At 36.4% G+C, this 25,233-nt stretch overlaps 1 protein-coding gene across 1 annotated transcript in view; it reads right to left on the minus strand.

The window, feature by feature from the left end:
• The window catches only part of ATRNL1 (attractin like 1), a 526,301-nt gene that overhangs the window by 243,855 nt on the left and 257,213 nt on the right, over window positions 1-25,233 (minus strand). The window contains exon 25 of the mRNA XM_086616365.1: window positions 7,596-7,657. Coding sequence (XP_086472491.1) covers window positions 7,596-7,657 — 62 coding nt within the window. The remainder of the gene's footprint in view (window positions 1-7,595; window positions 7,658-25,233) is intronic.

The raw sequence follows: 25,233 nt of genomic DNA on the forward strand, positions 1-25,233 counted from the left end.
CACAGCACAACACACAGTCTAGTAGTCTTTTGTCTCTCTGATTTATTACGACTGAACACAAGGACCCTGAATATTTCTCCACTGCCATAAACAGACTGCTCATTTCATCGATGTCACTCACGTCCCAGCATGCCACACTGACTGCAACTGCAAAGACAGACTGGCAGAGTGCTTGAGAAAGCTGCTTGTCACTTGCTATAATGGACAATGACATCATTGCCTAAAGGAAAACCCTAATATTTTTTACTTCCTTTATTTTTTTAAATTATTTTTCTTCATCAGATTTCACCTCACTTCACTATGTACTAACACCTGGAAACAAACTTCTGAAGTTAACTTAGCAACTGGTACACATACTCTGTCATAAGAAGACAGAGTTGCTTCTCTTTTGAATTAAAATGACAAAAGCAAAATTTCAAGTCCATTTATCACAGATGAAAACCTGTTCTAGCCCTGTTGTTTAAAGTACAGTGGACTGGAGTTTCATAAAACAGTGACCAGGATTAAGCTCTCTAGAAGACAAATAGCTGTGAGCACCAAAGTTGTTTTAGTCTAAGAAAACAATTGACTAATTGAATTTAAGAAAATACAATATACAATGTAGGAAATCAAAACAAAACCACAACATGAATTATCTATGATTCTTCTTAGGGAAAAAAAAATAAATACAATGTAGCTGTAAAAAGACACAACCCTTAAAGGGGAATATTACAGAACTGTCTAAGAGTATGGGAGTCTGCAAAGTATTGAGTCTTCAAAGCAGTTGTACTTTCTCCAGGAGTCTTGGGAAGTCTATTTCAGGTGCCACCTTCTTGAGACCTCAGGGGTGAACACTACTACAAAAGCGGCAGCTTTGACTCCAACGAGATATAAAAGCAGCAGTAGTGACAAAATGTTATTTCCAGTGCTAGGCTACAGCACCATATTCAATGAAGAGCGCAATTTAAGATTCTCTTTTTTTTTTTTTTCTCTAAAAAAGACTAGGAAAAAAAATCTTTCAAATCATGTTTTTGTCACACAAACCTTCACCCTACAGCTCCGCTTTGCACTTAAGCAACTCTAGAATTTATTTCTAGTTATTAAAAACAGAACAGAAATTGGGATTAAGCACTTCACCAGACACAACAAACAGCTCTCACTTACTGTATTTGATACATACAGGAAGTGAGAAATGTAAAATTTTAAATGCACCTACTTGAAGGAAGGAAAAGCCCATATCTGATGTATAACAAGCAAGTACATAGGTCATCTTCAGATATCAAGCTGAGCAACTATTTTGTACATTGAGGAATAGTGTATGTGGAAATCAAAACACAGCAAGCATTAGTGCACTCATACGCACTTCCAAATAACTCAAAGGATGAACACAGAAAGAAGGAAAACAAGAACAAAATAATGGAAATAACTTCTGTTCACCAAGGGATTAAATGACTCATCCATAGTTTTGAAGAGCAGCCAATCCAGTGGTACTGGGGAATCACCTTCACCTGCAGGCCAATTACAAGTGGCTGCCTTCTCAGGAAATACGAATATATCAAACAAATCTACATCAATGACAAAGTTTCTGGGTGATTCAGAGAATGGAAGACACAAAGCTACATTCCACAATTGAAAGTAAACATTTTAAACAAAAACAACAACAAAAAAAACCAACTCAGATTGCCCACTGTAGTACAGACATGATTGTCCCAGTGGAAGTCAAACAACTATGTGCTTCTAAGTGAGGTGAAAACTGTTTAATGCATTACTAAGTAAAAATCAATCTTATTGTAGCCCCAAATGTAAAATCCATTTTGCTAAGATAACTTAATTTTCATGTTACCAGAAAATATTCTAATTTAGATTTATAAGACTTCTGCGTTTTCTGAGAACCCAGCCATGGTGGATGTGATCTGATCCTGACACACTACATTTCGTTTTTCTTACGGAGATCAATATTCAATCTCATAAAGACAGGCATGCCAAAAGCTAGCATTAATTTATCATCCTTTATCTAAACAAGGCGAAAAGCCAGGCAGACACATCAAAGGATGCTGGTAAAGAGGAGGAATTCACCCATTGCAAATTTACACTCAGAATGGCAGATTCAGGTACTGAAGTTCTTGAGAGCTCTGGTACAACTCGCTGAGAAGCAGCCATCCACTCCCAGGAGTGAAACACAACAGAAGTGGCTGTTCTGAGATTCTGGCCCACAGTCATACATATGGGGGTGATAAATCTGGTTCTTCTTCAGTATCTGCTGCAATCCCTATTGTAGCTCATGCTACTAGTTCTCGTCCTAACCTAAATATCCATCCCTTCCTCCTGCAATAAACACTTTGTGTATTCTGAATATTGTTTTCTGTGACTCTAGTGCCCACAGAAAGATTTGTCGGAAACAATGTACCTCTGATCCTAAATGACCATATCTTTTCATAGAATTTCTTAAAGCACACACAAAAGAAGGACTTTCAAACTTTTAAAGTATCTCCATTTCTTAATATCATTCTACTTATTACAAATTGGAAATTCTGTAATTCATAATAGTAAAGAGAGTGTTCTAAAAGTGACTAAATTGCACCATTCCAGTCAGTCATAAAATCCACCAGTTGGCAGCTCCACCCCCAAGAGCTGAACCAGAGGCAACAGAAGGAATCCCTCTGAGCATACAGCTCTCAAGAAGTGCCTGATTAGTGGTTGGTATTATTTATTTGAAACAGGCTTTAAAAAACTAGTTATGACTAGTTGCATATTATTACCTATCACACACACAAAAAAAAACACCTAATAGCTAACCTCTGTCACCTGTATCGATTTCATGTTTGCCTGATTTTTGGTTACGAGACAAAACCATATTTCTTACCAGAACTCCCCCTTCAGATTCTTGATACAAACAGTTTTTCCAAAAAACACGAGTACTGTAAAGAATACTCAACTATAATTTTATTTAAAAACAGGTCTAGAGATCAAGAGTTTTTTGGCTCACAATTCTGGATTTGCTCAAATCATATATAGTAAAAACTAACAAATATTGAACATTGTCAAATTTTATGCATGATAGAATACGACCTAAAGAAAAGTTAATAATGTTTTCAGAAACTGAAGATACTTCATATCCCATTATGAAATGCTTAAAATATCCTGGCTGCCTACTCAGCTAAAATAATATATTCACGTAAGGAGAACTCCTTTTCACTTACAGTTTAGGAAAAAGCCATTCTTTAGCTTATCGAGTGCTTTACTGGTCAGGGTAGCACAAGAATAAGCTTTCTTTAAATGTGGGGACTGTATTTCTTCAATATACCAAGAAAGAGCATTCACATTTGTTGCCTGTGAAATTTTCTAATGAGATCTGTACTGCTTCAAAGCAGGTGGGGGAAAAAAAAAAAGTCACACACTTCTCAATCTGTGTGACGGCAAAAAAACTTCAAGGCATGAGCTAAAAAGCACTGACTAAAGCGACACAGATGCCAAAGTTTCTGTAAGACTGTTGGGAATCTCTTACTACTCTTACATATCTGATTGCATTTCTGCTCTTAGAGAAAAGGTCATTGAACTAGTAGATAAAATGAAACCTTCCAGAATAAAAAGAATTAAATAAAATAGGAGGTTTTTTTCATTAAGAATATCATGCTCTGGAGCACTATGGTTTCTGTAATATTCTGCTTATTTTTTCAAAAGAACTTCTATTTCTATAACTCTTCTGTTACAGGACATACAATAACTATTTTAGTAGATGAAGCATTAATTGTGGAGCTAATCATAGCTTTTACACTTTATTAGGATAGTTTTAAACAAATTCCTTACAGAACAATATTTTTAAAATAGTTAATCTTGATACATTGGGAAAACTCTAAAAATGCTTGCTTGATGTTTCCAATTCAAGCAGTAAAATATGCATTTAATCTTTTACTCTGGAACACTCACTCTATAAAGGAAAACAGTTTAAAACTGTACTTCAGAATAGTTGTTAAAAAAAAACTGTTACTGTCAAATAAACCTATCTGCTGCTTTGGCTAGGCAGCCAGGGTGAACAGGGCTATGCCACTTGCTTAGAAATACAAAAAACATAATACTAGATAGCAGAAGTGCAAATGCACATTTATCAAAGCAGGTTGAAACATGTTTTGTTATCAAGCACATTCAAATTGTCTTCAAAGACAATTATTTTCTTTGTCAATAATCCTAGCAAACATGATCTGGGTTATTACTGTTACCAACCTAATTTGTCAGTCTTTTAACGTATCACATTCCTATCCAGTAAAAAGCCACGACCACTAAACAAAACAACAAACAAAAAAACCCTTAATAAAATAGTTTTGTTTGGCTACAAACTGTTAAAACCAAATTTTCAGATAAAGGCTTGAACAATACCAATCACTTTGGACAGGATGTATTGATACTTTCCTTGAGTATGACTAATTGTTCACTACTGTGAATAAAACCCATAAAATTACTTATTGCTATATTTTCCAATCAGAAATATTCTGCAGTTTGTTTAGACTAGTGATCCTACAGAAACAACACCCAATTTAGTAACTACTGAAAGTTTTAACAGTGTCTAGACTGGAAACTTTTCATTCTAAATTTCTCAGTCTGGTTTTGTGTAAAGAACACACTAAGTATTTTTCCTACATTTATTTACAACACATTGCAACTGCTGGTGCAGCCTCTGAGAGTCCCTGCTTTGGATCATTTACACGGACTGACCACTTGCTAGCTCTGATGTCAGTGAGGATGCTACGCTCGCAGCAGTTACAAGCAAGGAGTGTCGCAGTGACATGAATACATTATTCTTATGGTTTTGTGATAAGAAAATAAATGGACTTCTAACATCTCTGAAAACTCCATGCCTCTATACATAACACTGAAAAAAAATCACACAGAAGGTACTGGTTTGTGTCCTGGAAAGAGCCAGTTAGCGAAGCAATAACCCTGGGCTACTCTTCCTAACAGAAGAGTTAGTTACTCAACTTGGGAACACGGTGCAATCAAATAACTTTTTTCATGCAGCTGTTTCATTCATTTCTGTTATTTTTCCTTTCCCTTTTCTTCTCAAGTTCTCCTTTGCAAACTGTGAATCTACTATGTGCTGTTTTTTCTGTTTCTATTTTTTTCTCAGAAACACAATATGAGAGCTCTAGCTCCTAGACATCCTGCCCATGTCTACAGGCACCTTATTACCAATTCAGTTGTAGGAGAGTACCAAACAACTTTATATCAAGAATTTAAAATACATTTCAATAAACACTCTGTTTCTCATCATAACCATCAAATCTTACCTTGATCTGCATGTGCCTTTGGAGGCTACTCTGTCACAAGTTTTTGTACCTTGCTTGGATTACTTCAATGCACTACTCACAGCATTTCCTGATTCCTTTATGTATTTCTGCAACTAGGTTCCTAAGGTTGATCATTAACCTTGTTCTGCAGACAGCTGCAAGCCCCTCTTGATCTGAGTGCCAGCTGAAAGTCTTGGTAACACAATTAGGCTGGTGCTGAGTCAGAGGCAGTGGCAGGATAGCAGCCAGCTATCCTACAACCTTTCTCTCTGCAAAGGGGATTACATTGGCCTAGGCTTCCAATTACCTCACGGTTCAGGCAGAGACATCTCTTCTTCCATCAGAATCACGGTGAATTTTCATCCACCCGGAACAAACCGTATCAGACAGACCATCACAGCAGGACAGCAAATGCAATACATCTATAGAGATGGCTTCACCATCAAAGAGCCTAGAGTTCACCTTTTCCAAGCCTGCATTAGGGCACGAAGCAGATTGCTTTTAGTCTACCTCTGCTATTTGTCACAGGGTCCCTCTGTTCTGTCATACTGGGACAGACTTTGCTTTACTCTATAAGAGTTTGTCTCCTTAAAGTTCGCATAAGCATTGACATTTTTAAATCACGCTGCTTTCCCATAAAAACAAAACCAAACCAAAAAAAACCCAACAACCAAACACCAAAAAACCAAACCACTACTAAAGTGACCTTTAGGTAACCAGCATTTTATTGCTCTGTGGTGAATGAGGAGAAATGGGATGCCTTGCACCAGCCACTAAATCACTTCTATTAGCCAATGCATTGTGTACAGAAAATGTCAAGGTTTGCTCATTTCTGCCCCTTTTAGGTGACAGGAATTAACAGAAGTTGGTCTGTTCACAGCACTTAAGGGTCTGATTCTTCAAGTACAGCTCTTCAGAGCATGGTGATTAACGTGGAAGAAAAGCTGTACTGTGAACTCGTGAAATAAATGCATGGCAGTTCTAGAAATACAGAAAGTCTGATGAACATTATTGTCTGTCACTGTTCACGTTTTGCATACACTTCATGGTTTTGGGGGAATATCTTCACTGTAAGGTTTCAAAGCACTGAAACTAATCCGTGTGTATTCAAGTTTGTGACAGTTTATAAGACAGCTGAACTTTTAAGAAGTCCTTCAGTGGAGTTTTGTTCCAATCCTAGAATAGTTGTCTGTTTGCAGTTTAAGACATTTCCTGCATTGCTGCCTGTCATGGTTTAACCCAGTCAGCAACTAAACACCATGCAGCTGCTCACTCACCCTCTCCCACTCCCAGGAGACAGGGAAGAGAATAGAAAAGGAAAAGGGGACGAGACTCGTGGGTTGAGATAAGAACAATTTAATAATTGAAATAAAATAAAAAGTAATAATGATGAAAATAATAAAAAATGATAATAATATACAGGAGTGATGCACAGTGCGATTTTCACCACCCACTGACCAGCACCTGGCCCATCCCCAGCTAGTGATCCTGAAGAAGATAGATCCCAAAACCGCAATCCCAGAAGAGAGAGAGCCCTGAAGAGAGAGCTTCCCAGTCAACCCTCATCTAGATACTGAGTATGATGTTGCACAGTATGCAATATTCCATTGGCCAATTTGGGCCAATCTAAGCTCAAATCCTGATCTAGGTGTTCTGGGTCCTTTGCTCCAGATACACTCCTTCCCAGCTTTTTGTGCACCTGCACACAGGCAAAATACAGGAAGCTGAAAAGTTCTTGATTTCCTTAGCAACAACTAAAAACATCAGAATGTCATCAACATTCTTCTCCTATCAAAGCCCATACTAAACCCAAAACACAGCGCTATTCTAGCTACAAGAAAATTAACTCTATCCCAGCCAAAAGCAGGACACTACCACAACTCAATTTCATGCATCACCTACTGCCCTTCACAATCTCTAACACATGAAAGTATTAGTTGTGATTTGGCGTGCCTTATTAAAAATGCCAAGCTAAGAACCATCATTTTTAATAATTCTTTAAAAGAGTTTACAAAACATTCACACATATAAACTACTAGTTTAAGTCAGTATTAGCTGGCTTCTCTTAATCACTGGAATATACAGTAAATATCTAGCTAATCTTCATGAAGTAAGTGTGAAGACTGTACCACTGGACCATCTTTCATATAAAGATGCCAGCAGCTGCCTGTAGTTAAAGGGCAATGGCCTGGATCCTCCACAAGTGCAAATGAGAGAACACAGTTTAAACTCTTCCTTGAAGGCATTTCTTAAGATTAAGCAGCTGGTTAAGATATTGATTTGATGGAAAAGAATCAGCATCATTTCAGTCAGAAGACAGAAAAAGCAATTTACCTGAAGAAGGTGACAAAGAACTGCACCAGATCCATGATAGTATTGTGCTGTGAGAAGGCAATCTGCAAACAAAGTAGAAGTAAATTACAACATTTTCAGAGTACAGTTCTTTTTAGGCTAGGGCTTCATGGCTCCACGGATGATTAGTTTCATGCATAATTTCAGTCTAGTGTTCGCACACCTGCATTTACCATAAAGTGAGATGAGCAACTAACTCCCATGTCTGCCTGTGTCAAAACAGCAATAATGGAATAAAGTCTTTCTATTGAAGCAAAGTTAAGAGAAACATCTAAGTAAAACTTACTCGATATAAAAAAATGAAAACAATGTGCAAAATATTAAGAAATCATATTGACGTAAATTGTCATCTTTTCAGTCAACTGTTTTAACTATCACCATTTTCCATTTTAATGACAACACTGAAACAAAGTTTTAGAAATGACAAAAACCATATTGTGCTTAAAGTTAATACATGTAAAATATTTTAATTGCATAATATTAAAACTAATGCATATGCTGTTTAAAAAAAAAAACAACCAACAGATAAATATGGTGCATAATAAAACAAACTGTTTCAAAGCAAATTACTTTAAAGACAAAGCAACAAATATTCTTTTAGGCTATATTTTTACAGCCTCACCAGAACATCCATTAGTTCAACACCTTACTGTAATTGTCCATAAAGATTTAATAATTATCTCTAAGACAGCATATACACACAGATGCACATTCACACTTGCATGCAATAGAGCCTATAATTATTATTATAATTACTTTTTGCTAATGTTAAGAACAGTACTTAATATTAAAGTTATATCTACAAATATCGTTAAGTTTCTGTCTTGTTCAGTTTTTCATAGTGTATAATTATCAAACCAAAGATATACAGAATCATCTACTTTGAAATGCACAAAGTGTTTATCTAACAATATTCCCAGCCTGTTCCAGTAATTGTTGTTTTTAGAGATCTCTGTGCATTTAAGATCTGATGTTGACTAGTAATTACATAGAATTATTCTGATTCCCTTCAACAGTTATTTGTGAACTTCTGAAATGATAACTCACGATACTCCAGAGGTTTTTTTGTTTTGTTTTCTTTTGGGTTTTGCTTTTTTGGGGGGTAAAAGTATAATGTAAACTTTAGTATTATAAAGATGTTACTGTGCCTTGTGCCAGCTAAACACAGCTAACCATAGGTCAGATTTCTTGAAGTCTAAGGAACAGCATGCAAACTGCATCATTCCAGGAATAAGCACAGGGAGCACCATCATGCAAATACATCTCTGAAACGTAATTTCTTTCTTTTCACTAAGAACACAACTGCAAACAATGCAAAAAGTTCAAGGTGCTCTGGAATTTGATACAGGAAGCAGGTATTTCAAATTTCCCAGCCCAAAATACCAGGAAAGATACCAGGTAAATGAATTGGAATATAATTTAATGTACTAAACCTCCTTGAGTGATATTACCTGTCTTCTCTCTAGAGAGGAAATCTAAACGTGTCTAGTTTAAGTAGATTGCTACGTTTGGTTCAGGGTAAAACCTACATTCTGGCCTGAGAGCCTGTGGAAAGACAAGAAGCTGAAGACCACACAGGAATGAAGGAGAAGAGAGAAAGAACCCTCTGGCTCACTACTCAAGTTTAATCTACAAATGCTTTCCCATTTGTCCAATATAAGACGACGTTTGAAATTCTCAGAAAATTTAACTTAGGTTATTGTCATGATGAATACTGTATCAAAATGAAAAGAGATTAGAGTAAGAATATGAAAAATTGAAGTGAAATTACACAGCGGACAAAATTGTCAAAGTGTGTGTTAATGTCAATGTAACCTTTATTTTACTCGGAAAAGATAAAACCTGAGAAGAGATCTGAAGATATATTTGGGCTATTATAAAATGCATCCCAAGCACAAGCAATTATTTAAGAATATCTTGTACAAAAAAAACGAAAAGCTTCCTATAGTCAATCTGTATTTTAAATGCAGGCTGGATTTCATTCGAATAATATTTAGTATTCAAATTAACTGCTACCTTTTCCAGAATATCTTTTACAAGTACCATACTTCAGGTTATGAATACAAAGAGAAAATACATGCCAGTTTCAACAGAATTCACCTTTCGTGACACTGTTAAAAAGCTATTTGTTGAAGAAGCATTTATGTTTTGCATTAATTCAATTCTTTTCATTCAAGGTGTCTGCATGCATTAAGAGCATCCGTTAGTCTAGAGACAACTACAGTCAAGGGAAAGTCCTGCAATCAAAACCGTAATCTGATCACAATTGTATCAGGAAAGTTTTACATCACTGCAGTGCCTTTATTTCTCTTTTTCAACACACAGAAAATATAAAATAAGCAGATTTACAATAATTTAATTATTTTATATGTCTAGTAATGATTAAATACAATTTGCATAAGCTCAAGATGGGATAGATTGTTTTTGCACAAAAACAGACACAAAAAGAACTATTTTACATTTTGCACCTTCTATTACTCAAATCATCTAATTAAGACAGTTGTGATGTTCTGTTGCTAGAGTTCATGTTGGCAAACCTACGTAACAACTTCTGTCTGTAAAACTTACTTGTTCGGATGTATGGGATATTTTTGAAAGTATTCATACTGCAGAATGAAACCACAGTAAAATATAAAGTTCCAGAAGTAATTTTAAATTTTAATCAAACATTACCTTCTAATGATTACATTAGAGTTCATGTTGTGATAGTTTGATGTGTGGGGGGGTGTTCTGATGGCAGGGGAGGGGATTTGCTCCCTGTGCCACCAGATCTGAGTCCCATCCCCCCCGGGGGAGGTTGAGCCAAGGCGGCGCCTCTGCGAATTGCCCTATTTAAGTTGGGACAAAGGGGCGGGAAAGGGCTTTTTGCTCAGGAGCGAGGAGAGAGCAGGAGGGCGCTGCCCTCGCTCCCGGCTCCCGGCCGAGCGGCCGCTCGGGCCCGGGCCGGCGCCATGTGCTCAAGATGGCGCCGGGGAGCCACATGGGGGGACTCGGTAAGCGCCCCACTGCCGGGGTGCCCGCCGGGCCGAGCTTCCCCTAGAGAGGATTAATATCTAAGAGAAGACAACCACAACGACCGGGTCAGCAAAGACGGAGCAGGAGGAGGTGTACTGGAGCTGAGGCTTCCCTTGCAAATCGGTGTGAGATTGCAGGCGGCCCCCCTGCAGCCAGGGTGTACTCGGCGGAGCAGCGACCCACTCGTGGCCTGTGGAGAAACCCACGTCGGGAAGGAGATGCCTGAGCCCAGGAGAGGTCGTGGAGCAGGGGATGCGCGACCAGGTACTGTTGATAATGGGGCATGGAATGCACGACGAGGTCGTGGAGGCATCTGGAGACCGTGGGACGACCCACGCCGACGCGAGTGGCAGCAGCTCCCTAAGAGGCCGAGACTGGTAAAGCCCGAACTGGTGCGATCCATGGGGAGGATTGCAATCCTGCGGGCAGGACTTACTTTGGAAAAGTTTGGGGACTTTTTCTTTGTGAGTAGGGGATCCACCGAAGCAAGGGAAAAAATGGTGTAAAGACTCCTCCTCCTTTAAGAAAGGAGCGGCAGTGAACAACATGGATGAACTGACCTGTACTCCCCCATTCCCTGTCTCCCTGCGCCGCTGGGGGGAAGGCAGAGTCAGGAACGAAAGGAAAATAGGGGGTGGGGAGGTTGTTGTTTTAAGATCGGGCCTTGTTTTCTCTTTCTCCTCTCAAGTAACCGGTTTCGTTCCCTTTTGTCTTTTGTTAAGTAACTGTTAATAAATTGTTTTGTTTTTATGAAGAAAGCCTGAGTCATGTTTTGCCCGAGACCATGTTTGGTGGGTGCTCCCGCTCGGTTCTTGTCTCGACCCTCAGTCCAAAAAAAAAAAACCACGACAATGTTTAAAAGATGAACTACAGTATTTTCTGAAGAAACAGTACCATGCATCTTAGACTAATTTCAACATAGATTATTAACAAAAAGAATACATATTTTAAGTAGATCACAATGGAGCAAGTAAATGTCATGCATCTAAGCCTGACACAAAGGACCATAATAAAATTAAAAATATTTATTTCTATGGAATTTTCATCTAGATATGACTGTTATTGCTTTTTTTCTTGTGTCTACACAGACAAGGGAAAAGAAAAGTAAAATTCTTTCAACCCCATGCTTTCACTTTGGACTTAAAAATACTCAGGATGAGTATATCTCTTGTTCATTCATATCATGCCTAAGTAGCCCTCATTTTCACAAAAATGTCTCATAAGACTATGGATGCCATAAATATTATTTCTTTCTTATGAATGAAGATCAAGATAAAGATCATCTCCATCATCTCCTTTGGAATAGAATCACCAAGTGCCACGTGGAAAATAGTTTTCTATGGCGAAGGATAGTCTCTGAGTGAACACACCGAGTTCCCAGCATAAAACTATTTCCCTTGAAGAAAGAAGAACAATAATACCTCTGCTTTACACAGCTTAGCACTGAAAAACACCAGTAGGTTTACTTACAATACTATAAAACATTACTTGAAATACAATTCCAGGCACAGGTGCCAATTCTTTCAATCACTAGCATTAGATTTCTAAAAGAGAAGTTAGGATTGACATCAATACAGCAGTTACAGATATAGCTATAGATGTAGATACATTTCAGTAACTGCCCATGATCTATGCTTCTTTTCAAAGGCAAGCTTATAGACAGCTATCTGTCATAAATGTCATCAAACAGTTTTCTCACTCTTACAGAAACCACTAGAAAACTTCTCAACTACAACAGCTGATGTCCTTTTCCCTGTTTGGCAAGGGTTAAAAGCTTTAAGTGACTTTACGATCTAATACTACTACAGATAAATGGTTATTTTGCAGCATGAATAATGACAGGTTTTGCAGAAAACTAAAAAAAGGATGCTTATTTTTCTTAAATAATCTGCTAGAAAAATTAATTAATAGAAAATGTAAGGTGAATCAGAATTTGCCATTTTCACAATAGAGACTTCAATCCAAAACTGTATCCCCCCAAAAAACCCAAACCATATTGTGAGGCCTTCAAGATATGCAGCAAAATCTTTATTCTGTTTCCATAACACTACTCAGCTTTATTTTCCTTAGAAACTGGTTACAGTATTGGAAATACCATTTGATTTGTAGCTGACAAAGTTTTGTCATTTGCTGCTAAAAAACTACTAACAGCTGAGTATTAGATTATCAAGTTGTAATGAATTTGCTGGAACAGAAATATTACAAGACTTAGAAACTCTAGCTTTGTACTCTGGCAGGGCAAAATCTAATCTCAATCTCTAATTTCACAGAAAAACTTAGTTGTTTGAGCTTTTTGTGCATTTTTCTTTTTTTAAAGTGAGACAAGCTCCATCAAGAATGAAAGCTGTCCTATGACTGATTAGAGGATCTCTACCTTGAGCAATGTGACAAAAGATGAATTTTTGTGGGATAGTTTGGAACGTCCTAATGGTGGTGAAATTCAAGCTATGACGATCTATGACAAGGAGAAAGAGTTGTATGCATCAATTTTGTTTTTCCACAAGAAAAAAAAAAATTAATCAAGCTCTTGAGCATGCAAGCTCTTTTTCAAGCTCAGAATAGAAGACTTCAAACCAAAAAAGCAGGGAAGATTGCTCATTTTAGTATATTAGATCCTCTAATATATCCTACTTGTGTGGTTTTCTTACATGGAGTAAAAGGGATAGGTGAGGGAGGAAGAAGAATTGATAAGGTAGGCAAGTTGCAACGAAAAAGAGAGAGAGATAGCTTATAACCTGGGAAACATGACAAAGCATGTGCGAGGAAACTAACATGCCACGTCATACTGACACTTCTGCTAAAGTCTACGCTTTTCGTATCCTAATCTCAAGGTTCATCTTGTGAAGGAGTTATGAAGAGCAGGACCTAAAGGTAAGACCTGCAGTGACTGTTTTATGAAAAATGCTCTATAATTAAACTCTGAGTAATTGCTTTCAACTTGGATTTACTTTGAAGTCTGATGCTTCTGTATCAGACATGCAGAAGGACTTGTGTGTCTGAAAGTTTGCCTAACTTTTCCAGGTATCCAGCAGGCTTAATAAAAGATACAAACTTCTATCTACAAAACCCATCTTGCCATTTTAACTTTAGGAATAATTTTATCAGAGGTGATTCATCTTTCCATATTTGTGCCTGGATTTTTATCTGGATGAACTAAAATATTAAAAAAATAATCTTATAGTGCACTACATTTCTATTCCATTAGATCAAAGTAATACCAATAAACAGAATAAATGTAGATACATTCTGAAATCCAATTATAAAAACTAAAACAGGGAATGAAAATACTCCAGAGCAAAATTTGTTATATACATGTTCCAGCTCACAGTCTTAAGAAATAGAAAGGTACATGAATAAAAAGATGATCGGTGATAACTGAGCTGTGGTGATTGCTCCAACAAGCATTACTGATGCATCTATCTTATTTCTCTACCATGTTCAGGCCTTTGAAAAATATTTGTCCTAAAAAAAAAAAAATAAAACCAACAACCAAACGTAAAACCCTAAGAAAGCACTTAAGATCTTTACATCACATGACCTAATTGGAAGACAAGGCATTTTGACTGCTGAAAAATTTTTTATAGCAATTGAGGATTTAAAAGCCAACTATCCAGCAGAATATGCCAGAGTGCACTGCATACAATGATGCATTGTAACCAACATTTCAATGTACTGCATTTCTTAATTTTTGGTGTTTTGGTCATGCACGTGATGTAGGAAACACACTTTACACTGAAAAATGATGGATGAAATAGGTCTATTGAATAGGAACAACTTTTGAACACAGGGATTTTTCCAACCTTCAAAAGTTAATGTCTGCAGGAACAGATGTTTTTTCTTCCCCTAGATACTTCATGTCATGTTCACCTTAGCTATCACATGCAGCAATAATACAGTCCTACAGCGTAACAGGTCAAGATCAAAGATCAAGATCACCACAAAAATGAGACAATCTTGAAAGTCTAACTTAGGGACATCTTTCATATGGAAAAAGTAAGTCTGGCCTTCGAATTTTGTGGTTTAGTTTGAAAAATATAGGTGTCGAGAAGCTGTCTCTCCAATTCTAATGAAACCAATCTAGCAAAAGGAAAAAGAAAGGGGAAATGAGGTACAAGAGGAGCACACTAAATCAGAATTCCACATTTTCAGTAAACATGAACCTAATCCATGAAATGATTCATATATTCAAATAAGATACACAAAAAGCAATTTTAATCTCTGCTCCATTTCATAACATTATCCACTACTGTAAACTTCTGTCTGCTCAGGCTCTCAGACAATGAACAAATACTTCTGTTAATATAATCCTTTCATCTTCCACTGTTAATAAGTGAAGAATGAACAAATAGGAGAAACTAAAATAAATACACAGCAAAACTTTGGTAGATAGTCTAATTATTAGACCTGGAAACATAATACAATAAGGTCAGATATAACCCAAACTAAACTGCCTGGACTGTGTTGATTATGCATACTTAAACCCTACAGAATTATCACTTCCTTCAGTATCATCAAAACTATAACTGAATTTCTCTTGGATAAAACTATTGTACACTCCCACACTGGTATTATGTATGTTCTGAAGCAAAAGACATGACTGGACATGAAGACTAACTCATTTTGTTGTCTATCTTCTTTCTTGAGACACATTTTTTGTCTGAGACAACTTTAGGCTACAAATATAAAAGACAGATGAGGAAAATATTTGTGTAGATGGTCATATTTTTGTGTATAGCATTTTTACTATAAAAATGGGAAAGATCAAATACTGTGATAATTAAGAAACAGGATGCTGGAAAATTTAGGTACATAATAAATTTAGGGTTTGCTCTATGAAGTGAAGTTCAGACATATACCGTGCAGAAACATGAGACTCAAGTACAAACTATTTTAAAGACATTATTATGTATTATTTATAAATTGGGTGGAAAAAAACTATGAATATATTTAAACTCAGTAAATACATAATTATTGGATAATCAGTAATTACATAACAAAAGATCAGTTACTCTGAATTTTTCTTAAATATAAGTCTAAATACATGGAGGTTTTTCAAAGAGGGCAAAACTTGGTAATGACTGTTCTTTCACATTGGTCATTGAGTATGAAGAGTGACCTGCACCATTGAAAGGTAGATGGTAGGAAACCGTTGTTTTCCCAATATAAATATTTGACAGACAAACCTTAAAATGTATCTTCTTTTCCTTTGGAAAACAAAACTTCCAAAAGAACATGGTAAGCAAAGTACAAATTTATCAACAATGAATCCAAATTACTTCTGCCTAAGTTAGAGGAACATTAAACACTTCCACACAGAGGCTAAAAATGCCATATATCTATTCTAATTATCAGCTTTCCTAGAACTTGAACACGAAATTTTGAAGAAAATTTATCTGAATTTTGATGTGTGGAACATATAAAATCTAGTCAAACGTGTGAATCTAGTCAAAATTAGTCAGCTAGTTTATAAAAATCAGCAGAGACAGGAAGGCACTTCATAGGTGAGTGACTCTAAAATAGATGTGGGACATTCGTAACGTGGAATGAATTACCCTATGGAGCTGCCATTTCTCTCTGCTAACACAGGGAGTGTGTGATTAGTTTAGACTATAGATCTAATGTCAAACTTAGAATATAAATAATGACAGGTGAGATAAATTTCTCCTTTATTTTAAGTAATGATTTGGTATTTTGGCAAAATAACAAAATGCTAAAATAGGAAAAAGAAATATTTTTTTCCTGCTGGGATGAAATGGTCAGAGAAGCGATACTAGAGCTGAGTGCCAGCTGGCAGAATCCTGCTGCTTTCTACTGTGTTGATGCCAGTAAAGAATTTAGTCTAATATCAAGAAACAGTCCTCTCAGATGATGAGAATTAGTGACAGTAAAACTTTCACACTGATAACATAAATAGAAAACGAAAGATAACTTAAAGAAAATCAGACTCAGAATCACAGCCTTCACCTCAAGATTTGATAAACATCTTCCATAGATTATCTCTGCATGTTGAAGTCCTGCCTCTCATCATGGTGTACGCTAGATTATCCAAATACGCACCCTTTTCTTTCTCAAACAATGTAATAATTACAGGATACCATTTCCACTATTCAGAGTCATGAGAGGCTGAAAGACAATCTAGGTTTGCATTCAAGTGAGATGAATGACATTCTTAAAGAAGGTTTTTACAGCTGATTTTTTCCCTACCTTGCACTTTGCCTATTAAACTCAAGATGCATACACTGCTATGTCACTGCTTTATTTAATTTTGTGTTTGTGTACACATACAAATGCACACCACACAGAGAAACCCACAGTTAATAACCTCCAGGAAGTGAAGGAGAAAATCTGAGGGAGGGGAACTGTTATCTAATTTACAGTTTAATTCAGTATGCAAAATATCTTCATAACGATTAATACAGACATTATTAAAAAAATTGAAATATTGAGTGTTACGGTCAATGAAAGAATGAAAGAAAATTAAAAGGCATAGACAAGGGAGAAACAACGTTTCAAAATTAAAGAAAAAATGAAAAATAATTGATGCAAAGACCTGTAGAACTGAAAAGTTATTTTAGACATAAATCTTTGCAGAATTGAATTCTCCTACACACTGAGGTGATACAGCAGATTTCTAGACATCTTCTGAAACTCTGTTTTTTAAAAGCCCGGCTAGATTAAATGGACAGGCAGGAAAATTAATTATAGAAGTGACAGGAATGGAGTCAGGGAATCTGTCAGGCACAGCTGAATGACTAAATTCTACTACAAAGAGAAACATTGCATGATGACATGGATTTGTTCATCAAACTACATTAAGGAAAAGCCATTTCTGCTCTTGCTAGAATCAGATTTCTCTCTCTCTCCAGCTTTCTTGTTATGACTTCTTATGACATCTTATTATGACTTGATAAATTAACGTCTTCTACTAGGAGAGCTGCACGTGTTATGGGGTGTGCTCTTACATGTTTGCATAACACAGGTATAGAAATGTAGACGGGAAGAAACATCTCAAGCTCATGTTGTTCATCTTCCCGCTCAAAGCCAGGCTACTGTCAACACCAGATCAGGTCAACAGTGTCTTTTTCAAGATAAGTTTTGAAAACCTCCAAGGATGGATGGATATTCCACAGCCATTCTGGCTAACATGTTTCAACGCAGCATTGCTAACATAATGAATTTTTTCTAACGTTCATCTGAATCTCACAAGATGCAGCTTGTGACTACCTCATCTTGTTTTACCATCTGCTACTATTAAGAAGAATTTAGCTTCATCATCTCTATAAGTCCCCCACAAGTAATCATAGTCTACCATTGGAGGCTGCTTGCCAGAATGAACAAGCTTAAGCTCCACAGCCTCAACTGAATTCGCATGCTTCAGGCCTCTAAAAATCTTTGTGACACTTCTCCCGGACTCTATCAGCTTCTCAATACCCTTTCTGAACTGGGACATCCAAAAACTGGAGCCTCACTCCACATGCAGCCTCACCAGAGCTGAGTACAAGGGGATAGTTTTCTCTTCATGAGGCCCCACACTTGGCCTGAAGTGCAAGGAAAGCATACTGCCGGCTAATATTCAAGTGGATGATAGGTAATTCCTGATTAAGGCTCTGCACTTGTCAGACTTCATGAGGTTTCTATTGGCCCAATCCTCAAATTTCCTCAGGTTGTCTTGAATTAAAGCTCTACTGTTTGACATGTCAAACCCCCTCCGTCGACATCAAGCCATCTTGGTCTTCTGATAACAAAACACATTTAACATTGAGGTTTTTCTAAGTAAAATAGATTCTTGATCTCTTTCAGATCCTTGATGCATCTCTCATCTTTTTCCTTTTTTTTTTTTTTTAATCTGTAGAATCTGGTACAAATAAGAGTCACACTAAGGATAAAACAATGACAAATGCATGCTCCTCTTCAATCCTCTAAAAAAAAAAAAAAATTCCATGGTCCTCTGACCAACAGTGCTATCCTTACAATGCATGTTCAAATAAGCATGTGTCCAAACTCCTTTCTGATCCACTCCTATTCAACAACCAATCTCCACTAGGCAATGCAATTCAGATTTTTTTTCCTGTCAAACCTAAATTAGCTCAAGCACAGGCTGGTGATATTGCACCTAAAGAGTGTGAGAAACTACCTGAGTGCTGCACAGTAATACCTTCATTCTCATCTAGTGTAGCATGATTGATGGGCTTGCAAAACATCAGGAATCCTTGCCCATAATAGAGAATCTTATTCAAACAACTGGCACGCTACTCTGGCTCTAGAAAACCATAATAAGTCAAAACTGTAAATTATATTTATTCAAAAGATAAACACGGGAAATCTGCAACTTTATACATTGTTTATAATTTTACACAAACCAGGTGCCCACACAGACTCATTTCACTCCTCAGTGATGTATATTTCTGATGAAAAACGGTTCAATAAAAAATACTGCATTAAAAAAAAATAGTAACATGACTCTTATTTAACCCAGCAAAACTAAAGTGCTATCTCTTCTCTTCTCAAAAGAGACTCTAAAAGATATCTCCTCACATGCAAGAGACCAATATGATCTTTTCATCAATGTCAAAATGGAATTAGTGGTGCAAGTTTAAATCTGCTGGTGCTGGCACACAACTATCATATTACTCTGTCAAACTGTGGCTGAGTAGAGTTGATGAAGTAATTTGAGTTTCTTCCAGTGTTCTTATGTCCAGGAAAATGCCTAGCCACTATCACTAAACAGCTAATTTTTAACATTTCTGTAATTATTGACACTATCTGAAAATATGTGTATTTTAGAGAATTCACGTAGGTTGAAAAAAGAAAAATTTCCTGAAGGATGAAGTCATAATCACAGAGTCAGTGCTACTGTGTCAGGGTATATTTAACTATAAAGTTGTCTGATGAATCTAAGAACATCTCACTGAGGTGAACGGGCCACTTCACAGAAATTATTGTACAGTGCAGAGGGTAGCTCAGAACTCTTTCCCATATGGAGTTAAAAAAAAAAAAAAATCAGAAATTCAAGGAATACAAAGCTCTACAGCACAGCAGTCAGCACTACAAAATCTCGGCTCTAGGGAACCTGGGAACGAGCACTGCAGGCAAAGCTAGAAAAGCCACCAAGTTGTCCCTTGAGTTGGACAAGTTTCTGGATATATCTGTAATGCCTGACCTGCACCAAGCCACTTCACCTACACTTGACACACCAACCTCAAACCACCTATTCACTGACCCTTGACGCAGAGAATCCTTCTGCAACGCCATGTGCACTATCACCCTCCTGCCATACAGCACAGGTGGACCCAGAACTCTACAAGAACAGGCTGTTGTGCTCCTTAGTTTGCACAGTTCACAAATGTTAACACTGAAGCAAATCATCTACACCATTTGAATGGAAATGTTCACAGACTGGACAGAAGCAACGTGTGGGAAGTGCATGCAAGTGAAAGGGGAAACATAATTCTGTGGAATACAAAATGTCTCATAAAACAGCACGCTTATGTAGTCATTCCCATGTCTATTACAATGAGCCTCTGTTGAAAATACGACTACATTAAACCCCCCCCTTGCTCCTCACTGCCTACAGGAGAAAATGATCAGTTTGGGGATAAGGCTGCAGACATCTTAACTCTGTTAAGTCTGTATATCCTGCTCTTGTGATCCAAGCAAAGGATATTGGATGTTGTGGAAGGATATGCAAGTGTCAAAATGTTGTACTTATTTAAACTTGTAGGCAGTGGATAACCTTGTACTTGGCTCTACTAAAACTCAAATGAGTTTAACTTACAAAGCTATCCAGACCACTTAGCATAACTGATCTTTTATTATTTATCAATATGTAATTTGTTTGCTGTTGTGAACTATTAAACAAAATAAAATGCAAAAGTACTCAGATCAAATTAGAAAACAAGAAGAGCTTTTCAGGGGCAGGGAGCTCCCTTAAGCGTGATCATAGAGCAGCTGATTCTGGCTTTTCATCTCTAATGACTGGATTTCAGTTTTGCTGTGAACTAAGTAGACTGGAGTTCAGAAGCAATGTTACTCTGAACAAAAATCTAACCAGTGGTACCGTACCACACCAAATGTATTTATAGAGTATCTGAGATTCAAGTTAAAATGTCCAAAGGAATTCATAATGAAAATATATTGAACTATTTTCTGTATTTAAAGATGCTAATAGCAGTCTTGTTTCTAAAAAATGTCACACTTAAACTTAACACCAAAATACAATTTTATTTTGTAAAGAGTGAATGAGCTGTTTGTGCAAGTGTCAGATCACAAAAAAACAGACCCTGATTTTATATTAATTAAAAGAGAGTCACATACATATGCAAGAGATATATCTACATTATGTAGTTAATCTGGCAAGCAGAAACTTATCCTGGAAAACACTATATTGCTCAAACTACTAGAGCTTACATTTCAATCCTTTGGGCATCTAATACAAAATTGTAATTACTGATTACAGAAACTAGAAAATACTCATTTTTGACAGGTATGTCATATGAACTGAGGAATAAGCGATTTCAGAACTGACTGATTATCTTTTCCCCCATTTTTGAAGTAGCTCAATTTTCTTTAGACATGGATTAGGAAATGGGATTACTTAAAACAAGCGAAGTAAATATTAGTATTGCAGTATCTGGGAACTGAAATATCAGCTGAAGAAAACTGTTGTTTATTCCTTGAAAAGTCTGATTTTTAAACACGACTGGTTTTATATTCAGCATTCAGTGAGGATTTATTAGTAAAAAGAAATTGCGCCCCCAAAGAAGAGCAGAATTCTTGTATTCTGAAGTTTATAAACATGAAAAATGTCCTATTTTCTTTCCTGCATGGAAGATATTTTTCACCTTTCCTAAAAAAAAAAAAACAAAAAACAAAAAAACTACACTGAACTATTTGAATGACTGTAGAACTTAATATGATGGCTATTGCATTTAAAGTTCACACCTATGTGCATATGTAGAAACACATAGACAGGGAAAACGTGCTGCTAAAAGGGATAATATTTTTTTCAAAATCTGCTGTCTTTATGTTCTTAAATACAGCTCTGTTTTTGCCAGACAATCTACTAGTTAACCCACTGGTTGTTCTCCAGCCTGATAAAAATGATAATAAAATTTTATAGGGCTACAGAAGCTGAATTTTTAAAATTTATGCAATGTTTTGTTCATTTTAGGAATCAAATACTTCGTTAGAAAAGGCAAAACATGCACTGAATTTTGCATAAAGATCATGCCATTCAAAATAATGTATCTAAAACTCACTGGTGAGATGCCAAGAAAAGGGCAAAGCATTTTCTTAAACATGAAGAGAGTAATTTCCCAAAGTTTATTGTTATAAATGTAGAGCATGCCATAAAGCTGTTGGAACTGTAGAATAAAAAAATTTGTATTTGCAATAGCACTTTTCTTGATTACTGTGGATTAGCATATTTATGAGGTTACTCAGCCTCAGGTTTAAACCCACAAATCAAAGGTTTGTATCAGCATGGGTAATGGATTACACAGAAGTCTACGGCCTATGATATCCCAAAGGTATCTGTCTTTTAGAAGATTTATGTATATAATACCACTTTGTAGAAATTACATTCTCTGATCTTTTGTGTGGTGCTTGGTGATTCCTCTCTCTAATGTGTAAAACAATGAAAAAGAAGCATTCCCATTCAGCAGAGAAATTCATTGATGTATCTTCTCGTTCCCCTCCTCACCTATTGATAAGTCCATAAAAGACAGGGGCTTTAATTCTTTGATGTAAATAGCTCTACTACAATGAGAATAGAAGTCATTGTGAGCATATTTGATGCAATTAAACTTCTGAAAAGAGAAAGAATCTGTATTCCAGCAGCTATTCAGAGAATAAACACTTGAATTTTGTTCATTCTATAAACAGCACTATCATAGAATATACCTAGAATTCAAAAAATAGTTTCACTTTTTTCCTCCAGAGGTGAATTCTGACTCCGTTACTATTAATGGTAAATACCTACTGACTTGCTTTTGGCTTCAAAAAGACCAGGATTTCAGAGAAGGCGGCCAAGACAAGAAATTAAAATGTTTAGTCCTGCCTCTCATGAAAGACTCTAACTAGCCAAAAGATGTCAGGAAGATAGCTCACACAGAATGGCTTTTTCAAGACTATAGGTACCCAAGTGAAACTTTTTTTATCATCATTGCGAAGTGATAACAAATGAAGACATAGAAACCTCACTAAACCATACAGATAAAATGTCCATCAGCTTTATTTTTATTTCAGTTTGTTACTGAAGATCCACATCTAATAGCAAGAGAAACTGAAGTACACAAAGAAGGGTATGAGAGTCAGTTACACGTGGGTATATGAGAGTGAAGATAAGAGGACACATACTAACCTATATAATTTAGAATATCCAACCAAAAAACACATGAATAAAAAATAAAATGGATTAAGCTTTCTGTATTGTATGTACATTCCACTGAAGGAAAAGCATGGGGTTTTGCATGTAAAGGATGATGTCTACCTATCTATACAAAGCCTAGACTATTCTAACAGATCTGCTGCTGAAAGAACACCGGATCACACTATTGTGAAAATATTAATTGCTTCAAATAAAGTTACCTGACCTAAAAAAAACCCCAGCATACTAAGAAGGAAAATATAACATGTAAGGAAGAAAATTAGTTTTATGTTCTTCCTTGAAGAGGTGATCAAAATCCAGAAAGTGACAACTGTGACTTTTACAAGATAAAATGAAAATTAAATTATGAGGATTAACAGAACACACTGTGATCCAATTTTGTTATGTTAATTTTACTCTTTCATTTAATTTTTATCCTTCATTTGAAACTCTTATTACATTGCAAGCTGTAATAAATTTGAAAAAAAGCAGAGACAACTGACAGCTCTAGATTTTACTTGATGTAATACATTCTGTAGAGCCAGGGTGATATATCATTGATATATCATATATCATATCATTGACTGACATGCTGTCAGATCCAGGAAAGTATTTGCAAAAGATGCAGAGAAATGTGTAATGCTAGTAAGCAGTAAACTTAGATTTTTTTTTTTTTTTTTTCACTAATTAGGTGGGGAAAGGTGGATAAGTAACTGGGTTTCAGGCAGATTCAGAATGATATTAACTGAAGAGAAGAGCAGGACCTGCTCAAGCGAAACCGATGTCCAAGAAACCAGGCTAGCTGTGCTAGCATTTTGGCAATGACACAATGAACTACACTGATATGTACTGGCAACAGTTATTCCCATGAAACAACAGTGTTTGTTAATAAAAACTCTACAACTGAAATATAGAAATACATAGTGCAATACATGAGACTTATCAACTAGAACTGGGATCTCAAAGGCTACCTGCAAAGTTCAGAATGGGCTATTCCCACCCAATGGACAAACAGTAAGGCACTCCATTAACATTTGCTTTAATTTATAAAGGCCTTAGTTGTTTAGAAGAAAAAAAAAATATTCAAAGTTGCCAGCACTGAGAGTACTTTTTATTCTCACTTTTTAAAAACTATATTGCCAAGTATCACTTCCAGAAGCTCTAATTGTTTAATTAGGCATGTGCAAATGAAGAGCAACCATTCAGGTGTTGAACAGCTTTAACAAAATCCACATCCGAAGAAAATAAACACACTTTTTCTGCTAGAGTACTTTACATTTTCAGAGAGCAAAGCAAAATACTTTTCAAGAGCCCTACATAATTATAATGCCACCCTGAACTCTGTTGAGACATAGCTAGTGCCTTTTCCCTTCTCATGTTGAATACTTCATACTAACTTAAGGCAGAAATATTAAGATCTGCTTTTGAGGGTGCTTGTTCAGCTATCTAGATTCTTTTCATGTGAGTAGGAGCAGAGAGGGTGTCTGCAGAGCAGAATCTGATCCCCAAGAAAAGAATAACATCTTTTGAACACAACAAGTACATGAGTCAGGGCAAAGATCCTGCAGGAAAAAAACATTCAGAAAGATAATGAATTCAGTTTCTGTTACACAGACACAGACTTTGAAATGCTGAAACATCTCATTTGTGGTACCAAATCTACATGGCAGGGGAGTTAGGCAATAAGCAAGAAATCTATTTGGAAGAGTAAGTCAAGTAAAGTTTGGGTATCTTCCAGCCAGCCTTTATGTTTCAGTAAAATAATTTCTACTTTTAACTAGGAACTTGTTTCAAAAGTGCAATACGGTAATTTCTAGGAGATCTTTAACAGATCTTTGTTTCCTAAGAATCAAAGCTACAGAATGTAGCTCTGTCTGTCCTGCATGAACAGCTTTGGACTCAAAGACTGATTTTAAACACACAGCTTAGAAGATGAAGGGTCTTAAAAGTACAGTGCCTGCAAGATTTGTAACAACAGTACAAGAGAGATGGCCTTAAATATACCAGCTGAAGGAAAGACACCTACATAAGTGCACACGTTATCAGACATCATAGAAGAAAACAGAAGAAAACACTTATAAAAACACCTATTATTCACATTAATTTTAGACAAAACATCAGGATGAAGTTTCAAGTTATCTTCAGAATGATAGAATCATAGAATGATAGAATGGCATAGGCTGGAAGGGACCTCAGAGATCATCTAATCCAACCTCTCTGTCATGGGCAGGGACACCT

This window comes from Tauraco erythrolophus, chromosome 9 (assembly GCF_009769465.1).
Source record: "Tauraco erythrolophus isolate bTauEry1 chromosome 9, bTauEry1.pri, whole genome shotgun sequence".
In the NCBI taxonomy this organism is placed as follows: domain Eukaryota; kingdom Metazoa; phylum Chordata; class Aves; order Musophagiformes; family Musophagidae; genus Tauraco; species Tauraco erythrolophus.